Source organism: Fringilla coelebs, assembly GCF_963513975.1.
Source record: "Fringilla coelebs genome assembly, chromosome: 3".
Classification (NCBI taxonomy): Eukaryota; Metazoa; Chordata; class Aves; order Passeriformes; family Fringillidae; genus Fringilla; species Fringilla coelebs.
Genome location: NC_140030.1, coordinates 73,065,073 through 73,076,578, shown reverse-complemented (window position 1 = coordinate 73,076,578; position 11,506 = coordinate 73,065,073). Strand labels below are relative to the sequence as shown.

Genomic DNA, 11,506 nt, shown 5'->3' with positions numbered 1-11,506 from the left:
TTTACTAACTGTGCTTTGAGGGAAAAAAAAGAAAATAAAAAACAACTTACACAGCACTACCACAGAACTCTATCACCAGCCAAGAACAAACTACAGCAATACACTATCGTGGCATTATTTACAACATGATGGAACGTTATGCATATAATAAATTACATTTAATACTTTTTCCTCTTAAACTCTGATAAATGTAAGCTTATGCTTATTTTATTTATTTTGTTCAGTCCAATATATTTTCCTCTACGTATCTTAAGTGCATAGGCAAGTATAGGAGGTGACAGTGCTGTTTGCCCATCTTTTCTATGTTTTTAGAAGTCAAATTGCTTTCCAAATTTGTAATACATCACAGTTTATTACTGTCCTCACTGAGATTTATTTTACAGCACATGCCTTTCCACAGCAGAAGGAGCAAGGGATTGTCAGCTACATGTGTGCTTATATTGACATTAAGTCTTACTAAAAGATCTTGTGAGCTCTTTTCAAGTTGATGAGGGAAAAGGAGGAAGTGGAATTTGTATAGCATTGCGTGCCTTGGGAAGTCTGACAGTGCTCCTGAACTTAATGGAAATTTGCAGAGGAAAGAGCCAGGAAGAAGGTTTACAAAAGGCTAAGGCTGGAGCTCCCAGGGGTAGGTGAAAACCGAGAGTCCTTTGTTGCTCTGCAGGACAGAAAGTTCAACTGCAGTATTTATTTTGCAGCTGTTCAGAGGTTCCATACTGGTGTGTGCAGAAGTCAAGCTTTGTTTTTGTTAATAAGGGGAGGGCCTGTTTGTGTTTTTGGCGAGTTTTTTTAAATGTTAAGTCAATTTACAGCTTCCTCGTGTAGGCTCTCTACCATAGTGGATGGGATTTATCCCAGTGCAAGAGGCTTTGCTCTCCTGCTTATAAGAAGCAACCTGGCCTCTAGGAGCTGAAGAGTCCCGTGACAGGCAGCTTTGGGTGAGCTTGGAGCCCCAGAGAGCTGCAGAAATACTCTGAAGGAACAAAAGGAAGAAGAGCACACAAAGTGGTCCCCTTGGGTATCTATTCCACTCTTCTGGGCTCTCCCTGAACAGTCAGCAACACAGTTTCTGCAGGGACTAAAGGCTGACTCCCTCCTAAAGAAAGGATTTGGAGGAAACAAAAACTGGCATAAGAGATACTATAGATGAAGAACGTGCAAACTGCTGGGTTTGTAATGAGATGGACCTTGGGGAAGTTGCCTGCAGAAAAGGAAACTACCTCCAGCCTGAGCAGAGCAATGAGAGTGCCCCACCTCTCCCTGCTTGCGTTCAGATGGCCCCTGCAAGCTCTGCATAAATACTGTGTGGAGTTGTTAGTTTCCTAGAGTAATTTTAACTACTCAAGCATTATTTCTGTTAATCAAACTATGAAAATGTATCCAGCTGAAGTCACAAGAGTGCACTCTATGAGGATAATGGGTTTATTGCTACAGGCCATGCCAAATGTAAGTCCTTGATTGTGTACACAACCAACACATGCAAACGTTTGTTTAGTTTTTTTACCTAGGGTAAAGTAGTCTTACTAATGCAGGTAGCCTACTTCTAACTGTATTCCTTTTAACTTATTTGCATTTCTACTAGGTTAAAAGGAGAATATAATGGTAGCTACCCTACTTTTGTGAATGTTGGAATGCGTAGAGGGTAAAAACTGAGCTTCTCTACTCACTGTTTCTACCTACTATCCATATATTCATTAGAAATCAACATGTCACTCAATGTGTTCTCCTCAAGATATAATACACCAGGAACCGACACCAAAGCAACTATGAAAATGAAAACTGAGTGCTGCAAACACTTCTAAAACTCATTCAGAATTAATTTTAAACATCTGGCAATGGTTGAAAATTGGAAAGATGTAAATTCATTTGAGTTTCCTTTGCAGAAGTTGGGAGTAAAGACAAAGGTTCTGTCCCAAAACAAACAATGCCCTGTCTTTTTTAATACAAGTGAAAGTGGAGTGCCTTCCATATTAAAATTATCACAGGATGTTTCCCCATATAAAAAACTATGTGCAATTTATGTACAATATTCCCATACACTAAATACTCAAAGCCAATGCTATGATCACAACTGTTAGGTTTGTAGAAGAGCACACTCAAGAGGAAATTTGGGGTCTGGTAGCGTTCTAGCTGAGGTAGGTGAAAACAGACCTGCTAATTAGAAAATCTTGCATGAGTTCGTATGGTATTGAATGAAACCGAAGATTATAACACAGTTGGTCTCTGATATTCTTTACAAAACCAAGATAAGCATAGCACAGTTATTCCATTGTCTACAAGTTTACTAATACAATCTGTTCCAGACTTCAAAGGAGGTGCTGTTGCTTCCTCACTTAAAAGCATATGTTATTATTTTTCCATCGTTGGTTTTATTTCCTGTTTCAGTCTTGACGTTGCTGAAGGTGCGTTGCTGTCCTGCAGGAGAGGTGGGCTACAGGATGCTTGGTAGGCTACAGGCAGCAGGATGGCAGACTGCTTTGTGTCTGTGCAATAGCCCAGTTCTGTTCTGGGCTGCCTTTCCCTTCCCACAATGGCTGTGAGGTGAGATGACCCACAGGAGGATTCTGGCTGTTTGCCACAGGGAAGCTTTGCCATCACTCAGCACCACCTGAGTGATGTGCTCCAGACAGAGAGCAGAAGTGGACCTGCAGCAGGATATCTGGGGGCTGGCAGGCTGCCTGAAGGCAGGCCTGGGCTGTTTGTCCTGTGGCTAGGCTTTAATGCAAGGCAGTAAGCTGGATTTTGGTCAGAATACTTATTTTCAGGTTTAATAATTATATGCCTGATAAGAATATGCGTGTGCGTATACGTATGCTTGAAGAGGAAAATTTGTATAAGCAGCAGGATTTTAAAAAAGGAAATAGTACATTGATAGGATTTGAAAGTTTATGCTCTTCTTGTTTGATAGCACCACACTTCTGTAGGGTTAGAGTGACAAGAGTCCAAGATGTCATGGGCTCACCAAGCCTGCTGCATCTCGTCCTCGCGCATTGCCACTATACACGCACACACACACGTTTCCTCTGAACGTGTTAACTGGGTTCAGAGGAAACAAAGCACACAGGCAAACCAGTGCTTGGTTTTCTGACAACTGCATGCAGGTGACAGTGCCATGGCTGTGAGAAAAGATCACTGTCAGTCAGAGTCCAGTTGTCACAGGCAGCACCTGAAATGGCTGCTCATTTTTGTGGGACATGCCAGGCACAGGTCAAGTCTTGCAAAAGATTTATGTCCCAATCCAGAAAAATTCTTAGGGATGGGTTTTACATTACTGCTATTAATCTCTCTCAAGTGTTTCATTAGGATCAAGACATTAATTAGGTCACAGTAATCTAATAGAAAATTAAGGCTTCAGATCTCAAAGCTACATTGGAACTACAGCTGCACAGGTTTCATTAGGATCAAGGCTGGAAAGCAGCATTTCTCAAAGTGGGAGACTTTACATGTGCCATATTTAAATAAATCTTGTATCATTTCAGTTCAAAGGAATCTCCCATGCACTGTTTTTTAAGAGTTGTGCTGATAACCACAGTCACATCTTCTGTGTCTCTGCAGTCATGCCTAAATAACAAACACTAGAATGCATCAAGGATGTTTTTCTTTTGACTTTCTGTACCTGATTTCTGCATGTATCATGGTGTTAGCTAAAATGAACCTAGCTATTTCATGGCAGTGTTTGGGAACCAATCTTGTTCTCATTGCAGATAAGTTCTGCCACTGAATTCTAAGGTGACATTATCCTATAGCTTACTGCAGTCTAGAGCCAGAAGGAATAATCCATGATCATTTGAGCCCCTGAATGGAATTGACAACCAGGAATTCTTGAGCATATAACCTCTGCTTCAGCTGTCAAAACATATGCTTTCTTTATTTAAGGACTTCAGGTGGCAAGAGAATCCAGTTCATCTACTGGTAAACTGCTCCAACATCCAATGTCCTTCAATCTCACCCTTTTTTTCCAGCATCCCTAATACTCAAGCACAAATCCAGCCATGAGAGAGAAAATACACTCATTTAACCTTTTGCTTTACAGATGTGTTTGTGTGTGTGTGTGCACATGAGTGTACATAGGTATGCACCGCAGAGTAGATATGTTCAGGTACCCATCTGCAGTCGAGTGCCAGTCCAGTGGACGTGCTTGCTATGGCTGTTAAATCAAAAATGGAGTGGCCTAGCTCTAACCAGCCGATTATTCGGTGAGCAGCATGCTGCACAGTGTTTCAAGTCACGGAAGAGGATGCTTTTTTACTGACTTACTGAAAAGTGCCAAAACACACTGAGAAAGCTTACAGAATCCAGCACAGTGTCAGACGGGGCTTCATTAGTTGTTGGGCAACTTGGGCTGTTTTACAGATTGTGGCACCTCCAGTCCTGTGTGCAGGGTCACCTGCACAAAGAAGAAATAACATTAGATTCAAAACTGAGACATCCTCAGCCAAGAGCATTTGTGAAGGCAAAGTGCAGGCAAATGACATGGGAAGGGCTGCAGGACTGCAGGTCCAAGTTTAAATCAAGACTATTAATGGAGATGATATCTAGTCTTTCAAATAAACAAGTCTCCTTCCCCCTTTCCTCCTGAATACTTTGGGACCGAGAAGCCAGGTGTCTGTACCTTTTCCCAAATCTAGCCACCAGCTGTAGGCATCCAGAAGGTAGGTAGGTAGGTAGGTAGGTAGGTAGGTAGGTAGGTAAATAGGTAGGTAGGTAAATAGGTAGGTAGGTAGGTAGGTAGGTAGGTAGGTAGGTAGGTAGGTAGGTAGGTAGGTAGGTAGGTAGGTAGGTGGTAGGTAGGTAGGTAGGTAGGTAGGTAGGTAGGTAGGTAGGTAAATAGGTAGGTAGGTAAATAGGTAGGTAGGTAGGTAGGTAGGTAGGTAGGTAGGTAGGTAGGTAGGTAGGTAGGTAGAAAAAAGGTGGATGGGATGTCTGCATGAGGGACCCCAAGTGCTTCAGAACAGAGGTAACACAGTGGAGCCCATGGACATGATGAGTGTTCCACCCTGGCTGTCCTGGTCCTGCCTGACCTAAGCTGATCTCCTTCAGTCCTCAGGCTTCTGGGTATTTCCACAGGTTCTCTCATACCACACCCGGTTTCTAGCCATAAACAGTGGTCTTGAAGTAAAAATGTGTTATATTTAAAGACAAGAGGAAAACCTCTTGTACACAGAGCACAAGAATGGTGTGCTGACTGATATTCTCTGTTGTGCCAATTCCCCGACCTATGTTGCCTTTGGTCTCCTTCCCACTGTGCTGCTCATACTTCAGTCATTTGCCAATGTTAATTATCTCCAAACATGAGAACTAGGAGAAATTAAGATGGTTTTTAGTCAAACTGGCAGGGGAGAATTTTAGAGACCTGAGAATTTTAGAGACACTGCTTTCCAAGTGAAGCATCACAGGAAAACCAGAGCAGGAATTAGTACGTGCAGGTACTTTTACTTGTTTTACAGCATTACTCTTCACATTGGTCAGGCAAGGCAGAAGGTCAAATGCAGTCCAAAGAGTGCAAGTAGCCTAGATGTAAGCCTGAGAAGGAAAAGAGCCGCTCTCTGTGCTGACTAGCCATAGATGATGCTATCAGCTCCTTTAGCTGGAAAGGGTCAGGGGGGCGGGATGCAGATTTACCTGGACGTTTCGATTGAGGCTCAGCGCAGGCATGAAGACGCCCTCGATGTTTTCAAAGGCTGGAGGTCCCTGCTGCTGCCCATTTATGTAAAAGGTCAGGTTGTGCTTGTTCAGATCCAGGAGCACACCAACAGTGGCACCTTTAGAAACTCCTCCTTCAGTCCTAAGGGACAAAGGGCACATTGTTGGTGAAGGCAGAGCACACTGTGCTGCTCTCTCCAGGACCAGCCTTACTAAGCAAAGGGAGCGTGGAGCAGCACAGGGAAATGATTATCCCTGAGGCATTTGGTGGTGACTGATCCAACCTTTCCCTGAAGCATACACAGCACATCCGTAGGAGCTTAATGAAGGGATCCTAAACAGAAATTAGATCCACTTCTCCTGCAACTGCAATTTAAGAGGTGAAAATGGGGTCCAGAGCTAGCAGCTAATGACAAATTGGGAGGTGAGCCAGTGGAGTCCTGGAGACACATCACCTCTGAGTATCCCTGTTACAGTGAAGTGATGCATGGCAGGAAATGAAAAAGCAGGAAGCTGTTTTGTTAGGTGTTCATTTCTAATCAATATGCCTGCGAACAGCTCCAGAGAGAGACTTTAAGTTCAACTAGTCACCCTGGCATGCTGTAAGGGAACCCAGATTCCCAGAGCCCAGGGAGCAGCACAGGTACAACAGACAGGGGTTTTGGGGAGCAAGGGAAGTTGGGACTGGTTGGGCCTAAGCGTGGTTTCTGATTGTCACGGCGCTCAGCTATAGGGCTGGGAGCTGTCGCGAGTGTGCAGGCGCAGTTATTAACCCCAGTGATAATTGGTTGTGTCAGGAGCAGCTGCTGAGAGCTCCTGCAGTGACAGAGCTGGCCAGGACACACTCAGCCAGCCATTACACGCTCGAGCAGTTTGACATTAATGCGCTCTGACTTGGGGGTTAGTCAAACTCAGTATTACTTCAAAGGACACCGAGCAAAAACACCCACTAGATATGCAGATTGGCCACGGGCACTGCCATTCTGCTGATATCATGGGGCTCTGCAATGGATTTACAGCCTGACACAATCTGTTCAGGGTAAATCAGATTCCAAATAATTTGCAGTAGGAGAGGAAGCAGCTGTCTTTTGTCCCATGCACTCGCCTCGGGGCACACAGCATTCATGAGATTATCGGTATTTTATCATAAAATTTATCACAATAGGTAGGCAAAGCATTAAAAAAAATTAAAAAGGAGGGGGGACTGGAATATGATTAGGAAGAATGTAGTGCAGGGTAAGAAATTTTCCTCTTGTCCACTAGGTGTCACAAACTGCTTTCCATTAGACTAAATGGGGCCCCTGGTACTTCATCTGAAGGTAGATTACAGAAAACTCTTCTGACTTCTCCATTTAAAGCTCTTCAAACAATAAGAGTGTAGCTAAGAAACATGGATTGACTCTGAGAGGTTTTAGATGTGAACATTCACTGTTCTCAGATGCCTTTGGTTTGATTTCTGGTCCTATAAGCATTAATGGGTTTCTCACTGAGCTCTTCTCCAAAACCACAAAATAAATTATTTTCCATCAAAACTTAAGATGCTTACCTACCATGAATATCTCACTATATAGACTGCTTTTATAAAAAGCCCTCATTCAGAAAACCCACTATGAGCTTGTGGGAAGCAAATGTTATGATTTGGACCTATGTACAAGTAGATTGCTTATTTTTTTGTCTGTTTAGGAACAGCTTTGCATGTAGGACACCACATTTTAGACCCTGCTTAAAATGGATTTTACTGCATCCTTTTAAATGACATAGATTCTCTTAGGGAAACAGAAGCAGCAACTTCATTTTTTTGAGATTAAGATGCTATTTCCTCTAGGACAAGCTAATTTGTTTCTCATGGACTAATTAGCTGTGTGCTGCACAGTGACATTGAGTGACCCCTCTGCAGCCCCTGGGGACAGCCCCATTGAAGAGGAGATAGATTCTGCCTGCAGATTCCAGCCAGGCAAGGGCAGGACCCAGCTGAGGCCCCTACACAAGTCACAGGGGTGTGGGGGCAGAGCAGAAGGATGGGGACCTTCTCCCTTTATTCCTGCCCCAAGTTCTGCAGGAATTCAGCAGGCAGACTGCCCCATTCCCACTCCATCACCTCCCCACAGTGAGAAAGCGGCTCTGGCAGGATTTAGGGAGGACAGAAGCAGGCAGGAGCTCTTCACCACACAAGGGAGGCTGGACTTCTGCTAGGGCTGAGTAGCTGCTCTTACTCAGCATCCCATGCTTCCTTGGGAACAGTACTTTGAGGACTCCAGCACTTTTTGGACTATTTTCCTGGTTCTTTTCTCTAGGAGGAGAGCTAGGAGAGTCTGTTTTATGAGAAAACTTCTGCAGTACAGTTCCTCACTCTTTTGAACACCATTTAGACAGCATTACAGGATAATTCTTCTAATAAATGCTTTTGTTGTGGTAAAAAAGCCAAATAGCTCAAGAGACTCAAAGTGACGTTCCTCTCTCCTGGTACACTTCTGTGGCACCACGTAAAAAAACCTGCTCCTTTACTGTAATGCATCTTTAAGCTACTTAATGACACTTATACCACACAACCCCAGTAACCTTTCATGCAAAAGGAAAATGCAACTTTTTTTGTTGCAATGCTCCCTTAATAAATACTTAGTATTTATTAAAGGACAATCCCGTTCTGGAGATAGGCAACACTGTTTCATTTTTTTAAGTAAATCGTCTGAACATTTTGATTTCTGTGTGCAACACTTAGTCCTGAGTGCAGAAGTGTTGTGCAGAAGCCTGGAAGGTCAGAGTACAGCGAGGGGAATTTGGCTACCATGAAAAATGCAGTTGCCTGCTGCAGTAGAGGCTGTTACTTCAAGATGCTTTCAGTAACAGCTTGGACAATATGCAGAATATGATTGCATGAACTGGCTTGAGGAATTAAGAAGAGTAGTTTTACTATTATTTTAAAATAAATATTAACAATTTATGAACAATTTAATAAAGTGAATAATTAACTCAGCTCTCCATTACAATACTTTAAGTGTTAACTTCACAGCATCTTAAAAACTTTTTGATATCTATTTTATAATTTTTCATTCAGTTGTAGCATTTTTGTGTGATGAAAAAACCTGCTCTTAAGATATCTGAAGAGACCCTCCTGATCACAAGGGACTTTAAAGACTAAAATGCAAATACTCTGGATTTCAACTTTATGTTTTTCAGTATGAAATATTTCAAGGAGGTGTACATCTCCTTCTTTCCATAGACATGTAGTGGCTGGAGTATTGCCTGTAGCACCTGGTAGTCCTGCTCTTGGGAACTTTGCCAAGGATCAGATCTATTGCCTTGAATGTCAGTGCCTCTTGTTAATGGGCACACAGCGCCTCTCAGAGCAGTTTGGGTTGGAAGGGACCTGTAAAGGTCACCTAGTCCAACCCCCCTGCAAAGAGCAGGGGCATCTTCAATTAGGTCGAGCTTCTCAGAAGCCCATCCCATCTGACCTTGAATGTTTCTAGGGATGGGGCATCCACAACCTCTCTGAGCAACCAGTTCCAGTGTTTCACCATCCTCATTGTAAAAAAAGTCTTCCTTACAGTTAGTCTGAATTTATCTTCTTTCAGTTCAAAACTATCTCCCCGTGTCCTAGAACAAGCCCTGCTAAAAAGACTGTCTCCACCTTTCTTATAAACCCCCTCTAAGTACTGAAAGACCACAATCAGATCTCCCTGGAGCTTTCTCTTCTCCAGGCTGAGCATCCCCACTCTCTTAGCCCTCCTTCAAAGGAGCGATGTTCCATTCCTCTGACAATTTTTGCCCAGGATACAGTTGTCCTTCTGCAGGGGCTGCAAGTGCACGCTGACAGACCATGATCAGCCTCTCAGGCACCAATATCCCCAAGTGCTTCTTGGCAGGGGTGCTGTCAGTCCTTCCATCCTCCATCCTGCCCCGATCCAGATGCAGGGTCTGCGCTTGGCTTTGTTGAAGCCCGTGAGGTTCCCGTGGCCCCACTTCTTGAATGTCCAGGTCCATCTGGGTGGCATCTCGTCCCTCAGGTGTGTCAACCACGCCACTCAGCTTGGTGTCATCTGTGACCTTGCTGAGGGTGCACTTGATCCCACTCTCTATGACATTGATGGAGACAATCAATAGAGCTGGCCCCAGTATGGAGCCCTGAGGGACACCACTTGTCACCAGCCTCCATCCAAACATCTAGCTATTGACCACTGGATGTGACTGTCCAACCAATTCCTTATCCATCAGGCATCCATCATATCCATGTGTCTCCAATTTGGAGAGAAGGATTTTGTGGGGGACCATATCAAGGGCCTTCCAGAAGTGCAGATGGGTGGTGCCCATAGCTCTTCCCTTGTCCATTGCTGTAGTCACTCCATCACAGAAGGCCACGAGGTTGGTAAGGCAGGACTTGTCCTTGGTATGCCATGCTTGCCATCTTCAATTACCTCCCTGTCCTCCATGTGCCTTAGCATAGCTTCTGGGAGGATCTGTTCCATGATTTTCCCAGGCTCAGATTTCTGGGAACAGCAAGACTTAAAGGTGCCTCCAAACCCCATATCTCTGCCCTAAAGTATTTTCTCAACCAGCTTCCTCAGTCTGTTCTCAAAAGGATCCCTCTGTTTCTGGGTGCATTAGAGTCTCCTGTTCATGCCCCTTCCAACATTACAGAAGTCATGCTAGATCCAATTTTGCATGCTGTGACTGAAAGGAACAGAAAATGTGACAGATCACACAAATTAGTCTTTCGAGCTCTGTCTCAGGTTTTCCTTGAAACTAGTCATTTATTAATTACCCTAATTTATTCTCATGAAGTTCAGGTAGCAAGAAGCTATTACTAAGGTGTAAATTTCACCGCAACAATATCCCAGAGGCTAAAAGTTGACAATGAATTCGCTTTGGATTGTGATGCTGTGCTGTCAGCATCGTGTCCAGCGGGGAAAAACAAATAGGCAGCAATAACTGTTTCCACTGTTACAGCTAATGAGTTAAAAAACTGACCTAGTTGACTGTCACAGTTAAAAATATAATGCCTAGACCTAATTTCATTGAAGCGCATGTGATTTCATAAGACTACATGCCCTTTGCGAGTGTACTTCCCTTGAACAGATATTCCATGGGTCTATCCATGCCTTGCACATGCCTTTTGTGTTCATCAGGTAAAAACTGGGAAACTATCATCAACAGAAAGCACTTTGTTCTCTTGATTAAGCAGGATGACTGGAAATCCTAAGTGTTTCCATTGCTTGTGTTTCCCAGGAAAAAGCTTTTGCTTAGCTTGTGTGTTGCTTGCCGGGAGGAGCATGCCGAGGACCAAATCCATAAAATAGGTTTCTGGGACAGTGGTGCACAGAATGGTTGCCAGCTTTTTTCCAGAAAATATAAGCTGTTCCACAGAGCATTAAAATTAATACAGCTTAACATTACTTCCGCCCTGAATCGAATCAAGATGTTAAAGGGACAGAGAAATTTTTGGTATATTTGTTATACTGATCTTATTTTACTCTATATTGTCTTAGAACATGACCTAAGGTTTTTGGACCCATGGAGAACAATACAAGTGACTTCAGATAGTTTTTGATCCAGCTACAAGGTCCTTCCACCTGTCTGTAATGAACTGCAAAATCAAACCATGTTTCAAACAAAAATTCCCAGCAATTGCAGTGTACTTACTTAAAGCACAGGTATGCTGTAGAGTATAAATGACTATTCAGTGGGAGACATTACAATCAACTTCAGGACACAGTGCATTTGACACAATCTTATCACTTTAAGGAGACACCTGCATTTCAGTGTTTTAAAAATCACTGTAAAACTTTGTTTTAATAGTTTGATATAACAGAAAAAACACCTACAGTGAGAGTCAGGTGGGACAGTCAGTAGAAAACTAAACAGA

The 11,506-nt window shown here is 43.2% G+C and overlaps 1 protein-coding gene across 1 annotated transcript in view; it reads right to left on the bottom strand.

Moving 5' to 3' along the window:
* Positions 1-4,321: 4,321 nt before the first annotated feature.
* Positions 4,322-11,506, bottom strand: part of TRIM67 (tripartite motif containing 67) — a gene marked incomplete at both ends in the record, with an annotated part of 33,875 nt that continues 26,690 nt past the window's right edge. Inside the window, 2 exons of the mRNA XM_084202692.1 lie at positions 4,322-4,387; positions 5,623-5,785. Of these exons, the coding sequence (XP_084058818.1) occupies positions 4,322-4,387; positions 5,623-5,785 (229 nt within the window). The remainder of the gene's footprint in view (positions 4,388-5,622; positions 5,786-11,506) is intronic.